The 19,765-nt window shown below is 50.5% G+C and overlaps 1 protein-coding gene across 7 annotated transcripts in view; it reads left to right on the top strand.

Moving 5' to 3' along the window:
- The window catches only part of DOCK1 (dedicator of cytokinesis 1), a 526,777-nt gene extending 515,809 nt beyond the window's left edge, over positions 1–10,968 (top strand). For 6 of the 7 annotated variants that reach the window (XM_067709064.1, XM_067709065.1, XM_067709063.1 and 3 more), the window contains 3 exons: positions 2,219–2,372; positions 5,731–5,882; positions 9,787–10,968. In XM_067709064.1, coding sequence (XP_067565165.1) covers positions 2,219–2,372; positions 5,731–5,882; positions 9,787–9,882 — 402 coding nt within the window. In that variant the 3' untranslated portion in view covers positions 9,883–10,968. Of the gene's footprint in view, positions 1–2,218; positions 2,373–5,730; positions 5,883–9,161; positions 9,717–9,786 lie in introns of those variants that run through there. The other variant, XM_067709062.1, reaches the window with a different exon arrangement.
- The last annotated feature ends 8,797 nt before the right edge of the window (positions 10,969–19,765 follow it).

Here is a 19,765-nt window from a genome sequence, read left to right as displayed (position 1 = left end):
AGTTGAACAGAATTAAGTTGCGTGCAGAGAAGGGAAAGGACGTGCCAGGCTCAGCCATCGTCACGGTATAAGCCTGTCCCTCCCCATGTGGCCCTGCTTTCCCGCGAGGATGCTAGTGAAGATGGGCTGAGTTCCGGCACAAAGTGCACCCCGCCCCCCGTGGCTGGCCTGGGGTACCCTCAGCCAATGCACAAGAACCCACCAAGGTCAGAGCACAGAACCTTGACCCTGCTGTCGGCCTCTGAGGAGTCCCAGAATAACCACGGCTGTAGCTGCAGGGGCCTCCTGACTTCTCGCTGGAGGCAGATTGGCTATTCTTGTCCAGCCCCGGTAGCAGTCTGTCCTCCGGGTTACAGCTGCTGGCAAGGTCTGTGAGTCCAGTTAGGCACCTGGAGTTTCCTATTCAAGCCTCCGTGTGCCTATAACCAGCCAGGTGCTGCGGGACAGAGCAGGTGGGCTGGTGGGGTCCGTGAGAGGCAGGGTTACTGAGTGGCGGCAGTAGCCCCATTCCCTGGGGCGGCGCTGGGCTTGCACTGCTCTGTGCGTCCACCTGGCCTCCTCATGCTTCTGCAGAGGTTTTCTCTGTTCCCTCCACGGGGCTGGATTAGGCTTCCTGCCTGAATTTGCATCATCGACAATTTCATGACCTCTAGCTAAGCCTCTCAGAGTCTGCCTGGAGCAAGAGGGGCAGCCTCCACGTGCAGTTTGCATCTCACCAGTAAAATGTCCTCTGCTCCCCGAATTGTCAGAATGTGCACTTATGGGATGGGGTGGGAAGGATGGGAGGGGCACCTATGCAATCCCTGAATCTCCGTCTCCAGTCCCTATACACACGCACCCGAGGAGGAGCCCAAGCTCAGCAGGCTGTCCCAGACCTCCCGCAGCAGTTGAGCTGCAGGGAACTCATCAGTTTCTGCAGATGAGGGATGACACCTGGTCTCCGGTATCTCCTTCGTTGGCGTAGTATAGTTCTGGAGGTCGGCCTGTTGGCCAGTGTCCCCTCAGTCCCCCGTTTACCAAAGGGCTTAAGCCTTCCCCCCTCCTTCCAGCCTCAGTACCTCCGGGGAGGCCCTGCCTTTGCAGACCACTGAGAGGCACATGCTGCCGCCCACCGGCTCTGCAGCTGACCCTCACCAGCAGGCCCAGGAATGAAGCCCCCGGAACCAGGCCCAGAGCCCTGCCCTCCCGCCCTGCCTGTCCCGGAGCAGAAATCTTCATTCCTCCTTCTCAGCTGGGTTAATAACTTTGCTAATGACTCCTACCTTGGGAGTATTTTGAACCGCTTGTGTTCCCCCAGGCCTAATGATCTGAGAGCAGGTTGTAAGAAATAGATAAATAAAACACCCCGATGTTACAGTTGCAGGAAAAGGCTTAGGTGGGAAAAGTCAAGGGCATCCGAAAGTCAGAGATGGGGAGGATAAATGCAATGAAAAGTGGAAAGAATTCCTACTCAGTAATAGCGTAGCATGAGAGAAGAAACAGGAGATGAATAAAAAAAATCCTTCGGCGAGTTTCTAGATTTTCACGTACCTGCCAAGAAAGACCAAGAAATTAGGTGCCTGAGGCGTTCCGGTCACTGAGCTGGTCGTTGAGTCCACTCGTGACCCTTTGGAGCTCTCCTTGTGTGCTCTCACCCCCACTGAATGGCCCACATTACACTTACGTCCAGGAAACCTGTGATGTGACATCAGCCCCAGAGTGGGTGAGGAGATTATTGTGAAGCTGTATCAGTTTGCCAGGGCTGCCGCAACAAAGTACCACAGGCTGGGCAGCTGAAACGACAGAGATTGATCGCCTCACGGTCTGGAGGCTGGACGTCCAAGATCAAGGTGTGAGCCAGGCTGGTTCCCTCTGAGGCTGTGAGGGGCATCTGCTCCTGGCCTCTTCCCCAGCGTCTGGCGGGCGACCAGCAGTCTTTGGCCTCGCTTGGCTTGTGCAAGCATCACCCTGATCTCTGCCTTCGTGTTCGCGTGGCGCTGTCCCTGTGTGCACGGGTCAGGGTCCAAATTTCCCCCTTTTATAAGGACACCGGTCATATTGGATTAGGAGCCACTGTAACGACCTCATCTTAACTTGACCATCTGCAGAGACCCTATTTCCAGATAAGGTCATATTCGCAGGTGCTGAGGGATTAGGGCTTCAACATAGGGATTTTTGCAGTGAGACAACTCAGCCCATGACAGATCCTAACTGTGCTCTTTCCGTCCCTCTGATGTAGATAAGTCCCCTGCGGCCCCAGAGACCGAAGAGCCAGGTGATCAACGTCATGGGCAGTGAAAGGCGCTTCTCGGTGTCACCGTCCTCCCCGTCCTCCCAGCACACGCCTCCTCCGGTCACACCGAGGGCCAAGCTCAGCTTCAGCCTGCAGTCCAGTAAGTGGGACACTGTCCACATTTGAATTCCTGACGCTGCTCTGTGACCTCCCCCTTGATCGAAGTCTCTAAAGTTAGACCCACCCTCTCTGTCCAGCAGATGGTGAGAGTTTTGACAAGCGCCTGACTTCCTGGGAATGTCCCCTGGGACTAAAGCAAATCAGGCCAAAGCCCAGTCCTGGGCTCCTGCGCTCCCTGGGAGGAAAGCATGGGGCCCGTTCAGATGTGCAGACCTCCTGTGTGCTGGGGGTAACTCGAGACGCATGTGGAATGTCCTCCATTTCGTGTCACCAGATAATGCAGCCCATGGGGGCGGGGTGGGGGAGTTGTGAGCCTTTTTGCGTCCAGGAGGAATGGGAAGGAAAGAAGCCCTGCCAGGCTGTGCTGAGGGGCTAAGGGTAGAACTTACTTTCCAGTTTTGCCCGATTTCTAGGGCCGCTCGATATATCGCCACAGACCTGGTGGCCTAAAGGATCAGAAAGTTACTCTCTCACAGTCTGGAGGCCCGAAGTCTGAAACCGAGGTATCAACAGCCTTGCCGCCGTGTAGAGTCTCAGGGAGAATCTGCCCGTGCCTCTTCCGGCTTCTGGTGGATTCCGGCAGTCCTTGGCGTTCCTTGGCTTGTCCACGCATCACTCCAATCCCTCCCCTCTCTTCCCAGGCCTTGTTCTCCGTGTTTCTGTGCTCTGTCCTCTTCGTACAGGAGACTGGAGATTGGGTTTAGGGCCCATCGTAAATCCAGGATGATCTCCTCTCGAGATCCTTAACTAATACATCTGTAAAGACACTATTTCCAAAGAAGGTCATATTCTGAGGTTCCGGGTGGGTGTGAATTGTGGACAGATGCTGTGGAACCCACTGCAAGTGGTACCCGGCTTTTCACCACTCAAATCAGGCCGGCCAGAGAGGCAGCATCCTGGCAGGAAGAAAGTGGCAGGGAGTGAGGGCAGCAGCAGAATGAGGGCGGCCGGAGAAAGAGGATAGGGGGGGACTTCCCTGGTGGTCCAGTGGTTAAGATTTCACCTTCCAGTTCAGGGGGTGCGGGTTCCATCCCTGGTTGGGGAGCTGAGATCCCACATGCCTCGTGACCAAAAAACCAAAACGCATTTAAAAAAGAAGCAAGGGCTTCCCTGGTGGCGCAGTGGTTGAGAGTCCGCCTGCCGATGCAGGGGACACGGGTTCGTGCCCCGGTCCGGGAAGATCCCACATGCCGTGGAGCGGCTGGGCCTGTGAGCCATGGCCGCTGAGCCTGCGCGTCTGGAGCCTGTGCTCCTCAGCGGGAGAGGCCACAGCAGTGAGAGGCCCGCGTACCGCAAAAAAGAAAAAAAAGGAGAAGCAATATTGAAACAAATTCAATAAAGACTTTAAAAATGGTCCACATCAAAAAAATTCTTTAAAAAAAAAAGCGGGGGGACGGGGAGTACCAGCCTGAGGAGTGGCTTGTGCAGGGCAGCAAACAGTTGTCCTCAACATCTGGTTTCTTCTTGCTGAAAGGGGAGTAGCAGAATCTGGAGGTGGTCCATCTGGTCAGGAGTCAGGGCTGCCACGGTAATGAGCCTGAGAGAGCCACGAGTTTCTGGGCTCTGGAAGGGAGATGGTCTCCTGGTATGTCCTAGTTTCACATCCTTGCACTATAACCAGTGATCTTCTTCAAAAATATTTTAATTTTTTTTATAAATAGCTAAAAACAGGCACCATTGCAGCTGCTGTGGAGAACGCTTTAGGGGTTCCTTGAGATTAAACATAGAATCACCATAACCTCCAGCAAGCCCACTCCTAGACGTTTACCCCAGAGAATTGGACACAAGGACTCAAGCAAATTCTTGCACGTGAATGTTCATAGCTGCGTCATTCACAACAGCCAACGGGTGGAAACAGCCCAAGGGTCCATCAGTTGATGAACAGTTAAACTGAAATGTACATCCGGAGAAATCCCCATGCGGTAGAATACGATTCATCCGTTACAAAGCAAGTTCTGGTACGTGCTGCAACATGCATGAACTGGAGAACACTAAGTGAGATAAGCCAGGACAGAAATACGATTCCAGTTACATGAAATAGCTGAAATAGTCAAGTTCATGCAGACAGAAAGTCGATTCGAGGTTATCAGGGGTCGGGGGGAGAGCGGAGGGGGAATTATCACTTTCAGGGTAGAGCGTTTGTGTTTGGGGTGATACAATTGATAGTGCTGATGGTTGTGCAACAGTGTGAATGTGGTCGATGCCACTGATTTGTACACTTAAAAATGGTTAAAATGGTAACTTTGAAATAAATACCGTAAGAAAAACAACCAGTCACGAGGGCAGTCATTCAATCAGAGACCGCCTTCTTGCCCCTGGATTCAACTGCAAGACTTCCTCATAAATTGACACAACTCTTCCTAGGAGGCACTTTCCTAGTGAAGGGTTTTTCGTCAGATGCATCATCGGGGAAAACTTTGAAAGAGACCCAACAGCAAAAATGTCAGTTTTTCTCTCTTTAACATAAATGACACATTATTTCTAAGAGTCTCAACAAAGGCTGAGAAAGTATATTGCCTTAATGATCACTCCTCTGTCTGAAAACAGCTCCTTTTTGCTTCGCTTTAAAAACGGTACTTCCCCTCGGCTTACTTAAAGCACCCGCCGCAGAGGCTGCTCCTGCTAATAACTGCGTTTCGTACAATTGGCTTTTCCTGGTGTGAGAGTTTTGAAAGGCAGGTGGCTGCTTGGGAGCTGTGTTATTAGACTTGGCTTTAGTGAAGCTCCCCGGCTCATAACTGCAGGACGCCTGGTGCAGCGTCCCGGCTGGGCTCTGAAAACCGCAGGCGTAGACAGTCCTTGTGACCCCAAGCTGTGTAGATGCCACCAGGGCAGAGGGGCCTAGGAGGGATCAGAATGGTCCCAGGTTGGGAATTCCCTGGCGGTCCAGTGGTTGGGACTCTGTGCTTTCACTGCTGAGGGTCCGGGTTCGGTCCCTGGTCAGGGAACTAGGATACTGCAGGCCTCAGGGTGCAGCATGCAGAAATAAATCAATAAATAGATAAATAGTAAGTACATAAATGAACAGTAAATAAAATAAATAAGGGTCCCAGGTCGACACGGCTGTTTTTCCAGTGGTCTGATCTGTCCTTTAAGCTCAGGTTTTAGGCATCTCGTGATAGTTGGTATTCTCTTTCTAGAGCATGCCCTTCGGAGGCAATGCCACCCCTGGCCTCCTCTGCCCATCTCTGCTCTCTTCTGTGCCCTGTTGACAAGCATTTCTGGGAGGAGAAGGGGTTCCCGCTTCCCTGCCACTCCTGAGAGAGCACAGAGCCGCTGTGTGTGCGTCCACGCCTGCTGGGGATGTGGGTTTGACTCTGATGCACCCTGTTTCCCAGGTTTGGAGCTGAATGGCATGACTGGACTGGACGCGGCTGAGGTTCCGCCCCCTCTGCCTCTTAAAGGCACCAGCGCAGACTATGGGGCCTTGGCCGAGAACCTGGACCTGACAGGCCTGCCGAGCCCCCCGCCCCCTCCTCCTCAGCAGAGGGTAAGTCAGGACTCGGGGAGTGGGTGGCTCACATCCTTCTCCGCACCAGGTACAAACCCCTCCTTCCTCGTGTTAGCGTGTTGACTCTGGGCAAGCCGAGATGTGATTCCGAGCAGAGGTCACAGTGGTTGGAACGCCGGCGCGTGTGGTCTGTCATTCTGTGTCCTCGCTGCAGGGACGCACTTTCCCATGGGGCCCTCAGGACAAGGCAAAGGGGGAAGAACTCCAGCCAGTGGATCGAAGGGCCACTCTCGTGACCTTGGAGGTCACTGCACTTCTTAGGAAAGTGTGGTGTTGAGAAGTAGCTTTTGTATGAAGAGGTTTGTCTGACTTTTTAAGAAGCTGGCCAATGCCACACATGGTCGGGGGCCGGTGCTCCTGGACACCAGCCTCGCCCTTGAGAAGCCCAGGTCCCGGCAGTTCCTCCAGGCAGCCGCCCTCGCACCGGCCACTCCCGGGTGGGGACAGGCACTTGCTGCACAGAGAATCTGCAAAGGAGAAGCAAGGTTGGGCAAACTCTGTTCCCCGAGGCCACCCATCCCTAGCCACACCTCTAGCCCTGAAACCTACCCCACCCCGTTTAGATTCGGGGTGCTGGCTGCCGCAAGCATGGTCTGCCAACTCGAACCCTCGTCAACACTGGTGCCCAGGCTAGTCCCCCCTCGGAGACCGTCATTAATCGTGTCTGATGTGCTCACTGCTCTGGCCTCTGGGCCTGCCTACTTATGCAAACGTCAGCTAAAAGCCTGAAAAAAACACCTAAACCCATGCCTCTGTTACCGGCTCACGGCTCTAGAAACATTCTTTTGAGATCCCCCCGCATTCTCTCCTGCTTCTTAAGGCTGCTGTCACACAGGCCTCTCCTTTGTTCACTGGCCCGGCTGCGTGCAGAGGTCCGCGTGCCCACGTGAAATGACCCAGCAGCGCCGGGTGATCGCATCCAGGTTCATCCTCCCCCAGCCACGCTATTCACAGCCTAATGAAATTAAAGCCATGCAGGCTGAGGAGTAGAATATCTCCGATCACACGTGCAGCTGGTCAGCCTCTCTAACGTAATTATAGGGCAACAGAACTCCTGTAGAAGAACATGAAGACATGAGGTAGTCATGTGGCCACGATTCTTTTCATAACAGCAAGCTGTGTTTTTCCCCTTCTAAAACAATGTAAATCCTGCATTCTTTCTTCTTTCTTTTTTTTTAATGGAGACTTTTTCACTGAGCTTTCTGCAAGTTTATTATCTTCTTGTGAGAGGAGCAGAAGAAAGAGGGGATTTATTGACAGTATATTTATTCGATTATTCCTCTTGCGCAAGAAAACCAGACAAGCGGTGGGGCTTCCTCTTTGGTGCTGAAGGGGTGGTTCCTGCTTCCAAGGCAGCAGTGCCTTTCGGGTCAGCCCTCTGTCCCTCGAGATTCCATGATGGGGGACCGGCCGGAGAAGGGACCCGGTGCCCCATGATGGCTTTTTAGGAAGCTGGAACAGTTTGTAGCAACTAAGGAAATGTAAGTCTGACCCTTCCCGCGATTTTCACGACAGGTTAGAATAAAAAGAGACGCAGGGAGTTGAGAGAGATCGTTGATTGGTTGGGGTGTTGTTTTCCTAACAGCGTAGTTAACCGATTCCATCTTGATTTTCATATCTTTATTTTATCGGAAAAGCAAGAATGTCCCCCAGGTCTCCCTACACTGAAAATTCTGAACTTGGAAGTGTGAAGCAAGTCCATTTTTGTTACAAATCAATTCAGGGGCAACATTTGATGGTCTCGGTTTCTGGGACACATCCTCTGAGTTACTGCTGCCACTGCTGTTGGAGGAAGGACAGACATGCACAAGCTTCGGCTCCATTTATAAAGGGGTGTGAGTTCCATGAGATTAATTACCCAAGTCGCCTTGCTGCCGGTGTCTTGTTTGACGTACGTGCAGTGTGAGTACCCCTTCAGGAGGCATGCCTGTGGGTTAGGGTGTCATCTCTGGAAGCAACTGGGTTTCCAGGGGTGCCTCCCTTGCAGGCCCCAAGAGCTGTTGTGGGATAACGATCGGTTCGCCCTCCTTGGGGGCTGATACATGTCCTCCTGTCACTCTCATTGACCAGCCTCGGGCTTGTAGTCAACTCTCTTTCTAGTTGTTGCCACTTTAAGCTGTCATTTCTTTTGAAATGCCTGTTACGACCGGTAGTCCGAGCTCTCAAGCCGCTCAGTGGTGATGAGCCCACCATGCACGTCTTTGGCACAGAGGGCAGTTGCGACTGTGGCCTGGCCCCGCGCCGCTCACACCGGCCCGCACTGTTTACTTCCATGTGTCAACAAGCAAACGCCTCATCAGAGCCAGAAATCGGTATTTCTTTTGACCGTTCCTACCAACTTAAAAAGATTTACAAGTCTGTTCTTTCACTTGCCTGGTTACAGTGTCTAAATATCATTACATCAGTTCTGTGTTTCCACATTGCTTCTCTTCTCTCTCTTAAGCCCTAGATCACTTTAGTATTTGTGTGTCTCAGAATCAGGAGGAAATCTGGGCAATGAGTTAAGACACGGCTTCGTCACTGTTCTGTCCTTGAAACTTCTTTTCTCACATTGAGCTGAATGTGAACCTCCCCTGAGAGGCTGTTAACAGTGCACTCTCAGCCTTAGCTAGAGGCCAGTGCTTTGTGATCTTTTTCTGGTTTGTTCTACCTGTGGCATGTGCCCACTTATCCTGGTCTGTTTATTTGTTCCTCTGCTCATTCATTCACTCATTCGTTCATTTGTTCACTCATTTCTTTATTCATGTGGTCAACACACGTTGACCTCTTGTGCGTGTCACGTGCCCACTAAGAGCAAGGCCACCAACTGCCCTTCATCATTCACACCCTGACAGGTACATTCCGTTTCTCTTATTGCCGTTACGGTTATAAATCCATTTTTTTTTGCGGCATGCGGGCCTCTCACTGTCGTGGCCTCTCCCGTTGCAGAGCACAGGCTCTGGACGCGCAGGCTCAGCGGCCATGGCTCACGGGCCCAGCCGCTCTGCGGCATGTGGGATCTTCCCGGACCGGGGCACGAACCCGTGTCCCCTGCATCGGCAGGCGGACTCCCAACCACTGCGCCACCAGGGAAGCCCGTAAATCCATTCTTGAGAACCTAAGGCCACCAGTGTCCCATAAGCCACGTCCAGCCCGCCGCCTGTCTTCGTAAATAAACTTTTATTAGAGCACAACTGCACCCGTTTCTTGATAAACTGGGCTCCCCTCATGAAGAATTTAAACACCCCCCTAGCCTTGTTCATCCTCCTCTGTTTACAGTTTGGGAAGCGACTGTGGATGAGAAACTACCTTGTCAACGGGTCACCTGGATGGTGGCCGCAGGTGCCACCATGGCCCACCTGCTGACCCTCTCTCGTGTGGTCTTGCCATTTCTGAGAGCAAAGCAGGCCTCGCAGCCACCCACCCATGGAGAGCATCTCCAAGGACTTCGTCCCTGAACCATTTCGGGGCATCTTCAGGGGTCATGAGGAGGGGCCTCTGGGTGGTCCTCACCCCAGGAGGCTCAGCTGTGACATGGCCACAGGCTGCCTGGCTGGCCCTGGGTCCTGCTTTGCCCACATTCACTTGTCCTTAACCATTTCAGCTGCTCACTTATGAACCCGGTCCATTTCCAGGGGCCCTTAGGTCAACAGCACGTGGATTTAAAACCACCACCCAAAGAGCAGCGGTTACGCGTCTCAGGGGCTGGTCAGACGTGTGACGTACTACGTGTGAAATAGTGGCCGGGGCCACAGCCACGCAGTCCTGAGCGTGGCCGACCTGCCTGCCCCGAGTCACGAGGAGAGGGCAGTTCCCGCCCAGGGCTGCAGGTCGACTTTCCCTCACCGCGCCCCCCCTGCCGGCTCAGACCCCCCTGGAGTCTCCCCCGTTTTCTGTCTTCCAGCATCTCCCCCCTCCGCTGCCCAGCAAGACCCCGCCGCCGCCGCCTCCCAAGACGACGCGCAAGCAGACCTCAGTGGACTCGGGGATCGTGCAGTGAACGCGCAGCGCCCGCCAGAGAGCCAGCTGGTATCCTTCCTCTCCCTCCGCATCTTCTCCCACGTCTGGCGTTTACCTCATTGGGCCTGTGATGTCTGATGTTTAGTGCAATTGCTTTTCCTTAACAGGAGTTCGTCTCCAGCCACTGAGTGAGAGGGCTTTAGCACTGGGGAGCGAGGTGGATACGGGCCTGGGACGTGATTTTATGTTTATCAAAGTCGGAGGCTTCTGAGTGTGTCCGTCTTGAGAAAGCCTAAGTCTTGCCCAGAAGTCCTTTCTTTTTGTGCCAAATGACACATTAGCAGAGAGGCCGGTTGACCTGAGTGGAGCGCAGTAAGAGAGCTTAGGCCTTCACTGCAGAACTGTGTAATAACAGCTTAGGAACCCTCATCTCTCGAGGCCAAACGCCGGCTGACTCTTGCAGGATGTTTTCTCAGACCCTCCTGGCTGTACCTGGTGATGTGACTTTTTGTTGGTTGAGTGTCCCTTCAACTTACATCAGGCAACTAAGGTCAGCCCTTTCAGGGAAGTCCCTGATTTCCTTTGGTATACTTTAAAATAGGATATTTCTCCGCTACTGAACAGTTACTAATTTATGGAGTGGAGACACCATTTAAAATACTGGGATCAAGTGGAAAAATAAATGAGTATAGGCAGATCAGTTTTCTCTCTTTTTCGAAAAACAATACGTAGACCACAGGAGATGGTTTTAACTGGGTGAATTCTTCTTGTGCTCATTCTGTACAGAAGTTTGTATATATGAGGGTCTTTAGAACTTGTTTTAATTTTTGTGGTCCTTCTGTTTATTGTAATACGTGTCCGCAAATGGTTCCCGATATGTGTTCTTAACGTTTAACTGAGGGAAGTGTAAAAAAAACCCAAATTAAGTTTTCTTGGTTTTTTCCCCCAAAGCTCAAGTCCTAAAAATCATTGTGGAGGATGTTTTAAAAAAAAAAAACTAACTTAGTATAACCTAATATTTTTATTCTACCATCTATATTTTTTTATTCACTATAATCATGATATTCTTCTAGTAGGCTCGAAAGTTAATCCATGACAACGAAAAATAAAATGTCATTTAAAACGACTCGCAGTGTCTGACATACTATGTTTTTATCCCTTGATGTAAAATCTAAAAGCCGCTGTTTTCCATTTTGCTTTCGTAAAGAGCTTTGTGATGCCTGTTTATCTGTATGTACATCCTCCTCAAACGCCGGTCTTAATCATCTGTGTTTAATTATCTCTGACTTGGAGGCCAGATAGACAGCACCCACAGGCCTCTGCATGCGTCTCTGCGCGTCCTTACAGACAGAGCAGACCTGAGCCCAGGGAAGGCTGGAGCTCTCTCCCCTCAGCCCAACCCGGGGGCCCTCTGGCTGCACTTTACTTACATCCCCTTTTAGCCTTTTCAGCTGCTAATTTGAGAGAGGGCTTTGTTTACTGGGGTGTGTCACTGCACTTGAGGGGCATCAGACTTCCCAGCTTTCTCTAAATCTTAGGCGGCAAGAAACAAAGAAGGCGCTGGGGTCCTGCTTTCCATCCAAATGTGTCCCTGGTTAAACACAAGGGTGTGACTCTGCCCCTTCTAACCAGGCCTCGAAGGAGGCTGCTGTGGAATCCCCAGGAGGCTTGGGGGATCCTTCGCTGGCTCCATGGCTGGTCCCCAGTTTATTCGAACTTGTAAATATCCAGTTCCCCCTCCCCCGCAGGGAATTTTAGACACACGTGAATATGGAATGGTTTTCTTCTTGAATTTTTACTCTTTGACCAACATGAATATTCATGCTCCATTGAGTATGTTAGAAACCAGATATTATCCACCATCCTAAGATAATTGCAGGGGCACACCCACCTGGGAGGGGCCAGCCTTTGGCCGCGGGTGATATTTGGAGAGTCAGTATTTCACTTCTCGCGGAAGCTCTAGCCGAAATTTATAAAAATAGTTCCTGGCCCTATGGCAACGGTTGTTTTTATTCTAGAACAGCATCTGGGTTCTAGTTCTCGCCCTGCACCGCCACATCCGCCAGGAAGTCTCACGGGATGATCTCTGGACTGCACACTCCGTCCGGGTCCCCCCCGCCCCCTGCCCCCCCACACCATGTCCCCATCCCCCCAGCCGCCGGAAATTCCACGCTGGCCTCCAGAGCTGCCAGGTAGGTGGCAAACACAACAGTTAGGAAGGGAAAAGTGGACACTTTTTACAGGTGTTACAGAAATCTCCTAATATAAATATGAAAGTATATTTACAAAAAGTGAACTTCTCAAGCTAGGCAGACACAATTTTTTTTTTTTTTTTACCTTTTAAATCAACATGGGCTACAAAACTATAGTCAAGGGGAAACTGACCTCTGTGTCATCAAGTGTCTTCTGGAGACATTCCTTCTAGAAGAGGTTCGAGAGGACAGCTTACCTCTCTAGCTGCACTAATGTATTCCTTTTACTCAGAAACAGTGTTTCTCAACCTTTTTTCATAATTGCGTCCCAGGGGTCTTTTTAGACATTTTTTTTCCTAATCATTCTCTCAAGAAGTTTTAACAGTAGGGATATACCATACATCTGTTTACATACTTTATGACTATCTCTGCTTTTTACATTGACAAAGTAAGATTATTGTTTTGTTCCCCAAGAACCAATTTTCATCACCTTCGGGTGATATTGCCTCGTTGAGAATACTTGCTTTAAAACAGGAATGGTGAGGGTCTTATGGTCTGTTTTTGCTTTGATGGCCAGGAAGCTCAAAGCCAAATTTAGCTCTCGCGCATTCAGTTAAATTTGGTTTTATTCTTTCGTCTTTCACAATACTTCCTCGTGTATTACAAATCCATCTTTAACTATTCAGTTTAACATGTGCTTTCCCCAAATCTTTATTAAAAGAAGATAGTATATAAACTATGTCTTATAAGTGTAAAAATTTTTTCTTATTGAAAAACAACCCTTGGTGCTTGAAGATTGCTTCCTAGTATTATATTTTAAAAAATTATTTTTTAATCAATGTTAAGATTAGTCTTTCACGTAAAGATTTGATCTCTTTCAATTCCTTACAGATTTTGCAGATTTTGTTATCTTCAGCTCTGGATTTTTTTTTTTTATGGCATTGGACTTTATGTTTTATGTTCACCAAAGTCTTTGTTGGTGTAATGGATTTGGGCTTTTGCTTTTTAGTTCTAATTACTTTTTAGTATTTTACTTACTTGTTAAAGTCTATTTGGGGACTTTTACTTTTTTTTTTTTTTTCCAATCTGCCTTTTCTGAATTATTTAAACTCTACTGTTTAGTTGGTGATGATGGTAACAGGAAACGTAGTGAGCCAATAACCCTTCACAGGTCCTGTGAAGACCTGCATGCAGTGAGTGGCCCAAGCTTGTGAGGGGAGGCGAAAAAGAGCTGTGTGGGACGGGGGGCACAGCAGAGTTCATTTTGATAATACTGAGTTGTTATAATAACAACTCATTTGTTATAACTGAGTTGATGATACTGTGTCAGCCCTGGACAAAAGGCCTACAATGGTTAGTTCGTCTTATGGGTCAACTCAGCTAGGCTCTAGCGCCCGGTAAGTCAAACGTCAATCTAGGTGTTGCTGGTAGGTGTGGTGAACATCGACCATCAGCTGACTTAAAGTAGAGGAGGTGACCCTCTGTAACGGGTGGGCCTCGTCTAATCCGTCGAAGTCCTTCAGAGCAAGACCTGAGGATTCCCAGAGAAGAAGAAATTCTGCCTCAAGAGGGCAGCATCAACCCCGCCTGCATTTCCATCCTTCCCTACAAATTTTTGGACGTGCCAGACCCCACAAGCACGTGAGCCAATTCCTTAAAATACGTCTCTCTCCTTAAGTATGTGTATCTCCTATTGGCTCTGTTTCTGTGGAGAACCACGATCCAAGAGTGTCACAAGAGGTTCAAAACAAGATAATTCATGCAGAAGACAAGGGGCAGCAAACCTCCTTCAGTGAAGTGGTAGAGGCTTCAGAGGAAAGCTACCGGGTAGAAGTCCAGAATCCGGAGCCCCCAGACAGCCACTCGGCCCTGCCGTGCACGGGTTTCTTCCTCGGTCACATGCTGACAGTACGAACTGCCCATGCTGGTATTTGTTTTCCTGGAGCTGGAATGTCCAAATGGTTTCCTCCATGGGTCTGGCGCTGGGGCTGGCTGAGCGTCCTGTCTCTCTGACTCTCTCTGTCTCCATCTCTGTGTATCTTTCTTCTCTGTCTTTCTCTATCTCTCTCTGTCTCCTTCCCTCTCTGTCCCTGTTTTTCGTGTCTGTCTTTCTCTTTCTACCTCTCTGTGTATGTCTCTGTCTGCCTCTCTCTCTTTGTTTCTCTTTGTGTCTGTCTGTCTGTCTCTGTCTCTATCTCTGTCTCCCTCTCTCTCTGTCTTTATCTCCCTGTCTCTGTCTGTCTGTCTGTCTCCCTCTCTCCCCCTTTGGCTGTCTTCCATCCTCCGTTACTGTTTCATGTGTAAGAGGCTACTTTGCATGGCCAAGAATTTCTCTGTTTAAACTCAGAACAGAATTATTTTCTCTGCTAAGCTATGGTGAGGCTGTGGCTGCGACCCTCCCACGTGACCCAGCAGGGGTGTGGGCTGCCCTTCATCTCAGTCCATCCAGTCTCGGCCTGGGCTCCCCTCCGAGTCAAGTTGCATCCTCTCCCTGGGCGGCCGGTCGCACCAGCACCTCCTGCTCTAATATTGGCTCTGGAAATGGCCTCACGCAGCAGCCGTGCTCCCTTGCTCTTTTCTTCTCTTGTCGACCTTTGTAAGATTTGAAGATTCCAAAATTTGTCCTACAATCCTCTAGCAATTGTGGTGCCTTTCCCACCACTGGGAAGTAATCCCATTCCTTCTTCTAGCTTCACAGCATCATTTCCTTGCCTCCCTGGTCTCCTTTAGTTTTGTACACCTATTGCCACCTGTTCAGCTGTTGCTTATAATTCCCGTTTATTTTCACTATTGGTGGGTGCTGAATTTCATCTGTTCTTTGTTCTTTCTCTTAACTGGTTGTGCCATTTTATAAAATCTTGGGAGTGTGTCTACAGCTACATGCCAGGTACACTGCCCAACGGGGAAGGAGAGACACCCAGTCCTGTCCTCATGGATCTCAGAATCTGGTGAGGGAATGAATGAGCCAACAGCCAAGTAGGATTTGGTTTGCTGAAGGACACGTGGTGAGCGCTGGGCAGGGCAGAGCAGAGCAGAGGGGCCTTTCACACAAACTTTTGGGGACGTCTGGAGAATGAGCAGAATTGGGCAGACTTGGAGGAGGGTCAGGGACGGGAAGAAGCAGTGTGTGCTACCTCCCAGACATGAGGGGGAGCCCCACACTGTGAAAGAACTTCCAGAAAGCCAGCAGAGCGGGTCCAGTGTGAAGCAGCAGGCTGAGGAAGGCCAAGGAACTGGGCAGCATCCAGATGGGGGCTTCCTATGCTCCCAAGCTATTGTGAGCGCCCTGGGCTTTGTCCTATGTACCCCAGGGCCCGTGTTGAGGGTGGGAGGATCCACACAGGCTCCATGTCATGTCCTCTGCTAAATGAAGCCACAGAAACCGTATTGGAGCATGATGGAGCATGGTGGAACATGATGGACCAGGATGGACCATGATGGACCAGGATGGAGCATGATGGACCATGATAGACCAGGATGGAACATGATAGACCAGGATGGAACATGATAGACCAGGATGGAACATGATGGACCAGGATGGAGCATGATGGACCATGATAGACCAGGATGGAGCATGATGGACCAGGATGGAACATCATGGACCATGATAGATCAGGATGGAACATGATGGAGGATGTGGAGCATGGAGTCCGTTTATCCTTGACTTTTTAAAAAGTTTTCTATTGGAGGATAGTTGATTTATAATGTTGTGTGAGTTTCAGGTGTACAGCGAAGTGATTCAGTTATACAGACATATAAATATATATGTTCTTTTTTAACATTCTCTTCCATTATAGGTTATTATAAGATATTGAGCAGAGTTCCCTGTGCTATGTAGTAGGTCCTTGCTGGTTATCTATTTTATATATAGTACTGTGTATCTGTTAATTCCCACCTCCTAATTTATCCCTCCCCCGTCCTCTTTGGCTTTGATAAGCCTTGTGGTGGAGTCACAAACGAACGAGGCAGCAGCACCATCTTGCTTCCTGGGGGACTCCCCCGTTCCCTCCGTAGCTCACCAGTGGACGCACCATCTTGCTTCCTGGGGGACTCCCCCGTTCCCTCCATAGCTCACCAGTGGACGCACCATCTTGCTTCCTGGGGGACTCCCCCGTTCCCTCCGTAGCTCACCAGTGGGCTTGCGTCTCATCACAGGTGATTCCAGGGGCATCTGATTGCTGCCATTAGGACTTTCTCAGGGATTTCACGCTTCAAACAATAAAGCTTCTTTTCTTTCCCCTTCCCTTCTTTCCTGAACAGTTCAGTCTTTGGCCATTATTGGGACAAAGCAGGGTAGGCATCGGCGCTGGGGAAGAGGATGGGGGAACCATGGTTGTCACAGCCAAATGCCATAGAAGGGAGAGATGAGCAGTGTCCCCCCAGGTAGGGAGCAGGTGGGACTCTCCCTCAAAGGACTGGAGGGAAATGGAAGGTATGGCCACGGGGTCTCCTAAACTTTACTCCATCAGACGAATCCTCACCATGGCCACATCTCAGTGAAAGCAAAAAGCCCACCCCCCCAAAGTAGCAGTGGGCTTTGCGCTTGTGTCCTCACCATCAGAGTCCATGATGGTCTTTTTCGGGGGTGAGCAGGGAGAAATGGGCACCCCCAGGAGGGGCCAACAAGCAAGCCTGAGACCTTCCATTCCCACGATGCTGGCCTGGGCAGGAGCAAATGGCTTTTCCTGTGCTGCCCTTGCCTTGCGGGATGACACTCAGCGCCGGGCAGTGCTGGGGGCACCCTCCTTCCTCCATGATCATGACAGATCATATCCAGAGCACACTGTACACAAGCTGTGTGCCTCCGTGGAAACCACACATTTGAAATGACCAGGGACCCAGAAGCCACTCAGAAAGATGCTTGATCACAGCGCCCTGACTCCTCAGCTGCTGATGCAAAAGTGCAGCAATTTGGGAGGTAAAAATAATCACTTTGGGAACGGGAATATTTCTGAATTAGCATACATTATACTATTTTAAAGTCCTTGGTAACAGTTAATTTAGCATCACGAACACTTGCGTTGGAGAGAAGGGCACTTAATATGGAGTGAGGAGCTACCTGGAAAAGGCAGGGTTATTTTTAAGCTACCTATTTTTGATTTCTCTGCAGGGAACACAGACAGCGTCGTGGGCTTTCACTGCCTTGCTGAAGTGTTTTCACATGAAAAGTAAACTTTGGAGGGCAAAGCTATCACAACAGAAAAGCAACATCAGACTCATCTCTCAGTTTTTCAGAAACATTAGTGACATGAGGGTTCTTCGATAGAAAGAAAGACCATATTGTTGATATTTTAGCCTTGGGGTAAAGAGCCGGCTGCTTCCTCTGGTTTGATGGCCTTCAAAGGAGGCTCCGTTGGCAGCTTGAAGGCAAAGTGGGCAGAAGATGGGGCCTGTGGCTGCAGCCTTTCTTCCTTTGATCATCCCTTGGATAATGCCTCCCCAAAGGCAGGAATGCTGGGAATTAAATGCAAAGATTGAAGAACGGAACTGTACAGTCCCGGGTGCCTTGGTCCCCCTTGCTGAGACAAGCCTAATGAAATAAATCAGGGAGAAGGTTCAGTGATATGGGAATCATTCCAGGCCCAGCTCCCAGCAGTTCGGGGTCAGCGATGTGCCAGCAGAGAGGAAACGGGGCATCCAGAGCCCCTGCCTTCTCTGCAAGGCAGCCTCGAATTTTCAGAACCCGTGGTGCCAGGGAGGACGAATTCACCACAGTCATCCTTCTGGCTGCATGGGGCGTCCTCGACTGGCACAGACTTACGTTTTAGAAATGGAGAAAACAAGTCCCAGAATGTTGTTAGGAGAGACCCTTAGAGCTTATACGGCTCAGAATCCTCAGTTTTAAGATTCCGCACTCATCAGAACGTGTAATGTGAAGCCAGTAAGCACAAGGCACTGGTCTAAGGCGCAGAATGGTCATACGATTCACCAGCGTCACACAGCTGGTCTTCTATATGGTGACATTTTTAGAACTCACTTTGGATTAGAAATGGGCAGTTTCATTGGTGAGTCTTTTATTTTTTTTGAGGCTCCAAGCCTCCCCCAACTGGTGTTAAGCATAACTCAGTACTAAAAGCCAGCAGCAGATCGGGCTGCTTTATTGAGCACTTTATTTTTCTCTCTCCAAGTATGACAAAGTAGCCCATGGGGCTGCGGTTAGTTTTCTAACAAGGATGCTATTACGAGCCGGACCTGCAGTTCCCGATGGCTCTTCATGCTACAGTACTTTACCAAATTGTGTGTGTGTTAATTACTCAAAGTTATTATCCTGCCAATAATTTGGGTAGCAGTCACTTCACATCACCTGTCACAGATAACCACATTGAAAGAAAGAGACGACGGCTAAGTGCAGGTGTGGACCATTCTTCATCAGGCTGGACAGTGCTTACCTTTGCTCGCAGAAGGGGCCCCGTCCAGGGCTGGTCTTCACACTGTGGCCAGGACCTTGGGTGACTCAGTCGTTGGGAAAAGTCAATTCAAAGAAACATCATTTGGATAGAAAAATAGAATTGAAGCCAATGGTCTTGCAGAAATCCACTGAGTTTCATGGAAGGGGAGGAGCGGCAGGCATGTTGTTTTTTGGGGTTTTTTTTTTTTTAATTTATTTATTTATGGCTGTGTTGGGTCTTCGTTTCTGCACGAGGGCTTTCTCTAGTTGTGGCGAGCGGGGGCCACTCTTCATCGCGGTACGTGGGCCTCTCACTGTTGTGGCCTCTCCCATTGCGGAGCACAGGCTCCGGACGCGCAGGCTCAGCGGCCATGGCTCACGGGCCCAGCCGCTCCGCGGCATGTGGGATCTTCCCGGACCGGGGCTCGAACCCGCGTCCCCTGCATCGGCAGGCGGACTCTCAACCACTGCGCCACCAGGGAAGCCCAGCAGGCATGTTTTTGAAAAGCCCCACAAAGCAGCTTCAGAATACCCTCTCCCCATCTCTGTCGCCCTTTATCCTCAACACAAATGCACCTGTGCCCCTGCGCTCTCTTCTCCCATATTCCCAGCTCCCTCTAGAACCCTCTGGGAGAGCTCACTCCTTCCTATCCCCAAATGTTTGTGTGTCCATGCATTTCTAGGTGTCTTTCTCCCCATTTTTGGAAGTCTTTCCTCCTTCTAGGTCTCAGCTCTTTGTTCCCAGGGTTCTGTCAGCCCCCCTGAAGGCCACAGAGGCCATCTGGCTATCAGAGACTCTTCCCGGTGGGGATGGAGGAGCTCAGAAGGCTGTGCTCTCCCCACTAGTTCCCGCTGTGTGATTAAGGCACATGTGAAGACAGAGAAGGGGTGATGCCTCTGAGGAAGGACTTGGGCATCCCTCCTGCTTCCAGGATCATTGCTTCCTTCCTGCCAGCCACCACCCCTTCTCCCCCTGGATATCCCTCCTCTCCACTCGGGGCAGCACCCACGGGACCCACTCCAAATCCTCAGCTCCTGCTGCAGATGGAGAATGGCTGGCTACCCAGTTTCCATTGTGTGCCTTTGTCCCTTGTACCATTCCTTCAAAAGCCATTTGCTTTTTCCGCAGGGGAAGGGGCAGATTGGATGCAGGGAGGAGCCTCCCACATGCTCTAGAGCCGGAGCTCAGGTCAACTGTAGAAATTCGCCCAATCGGTGAACCCTCCTTGACCTCGTTCTGCTCTGTGTAAGACCAGCATTCACAGTCATCTTGCCCCCTTGGTGGCCAACGATTTGCCTTATCCTCACGCCCCAGCCCTTAGGCACACCTGACCTAAGAGTGA

The sequence above is a fragment of the Pseudorca crassidens genome, chromosome 16 (genome assembly GCF_039906515.1).
Source record: "Pseudorca crassidens isolate mPseCra1 chromosome 16, mPseCra1.hap1, whole genome shotgun sequence".
NCBI lineage: Eukaryota > Metazoa > Chordata > Mammalia > Artiodactyla > Delphinidae > Pseudorca > Pseudorca crassidens.
Note: the sequence above shows the minus strand (reverse complement) of the source record. Positions and strands in the feature narration are given on the sequence as shown.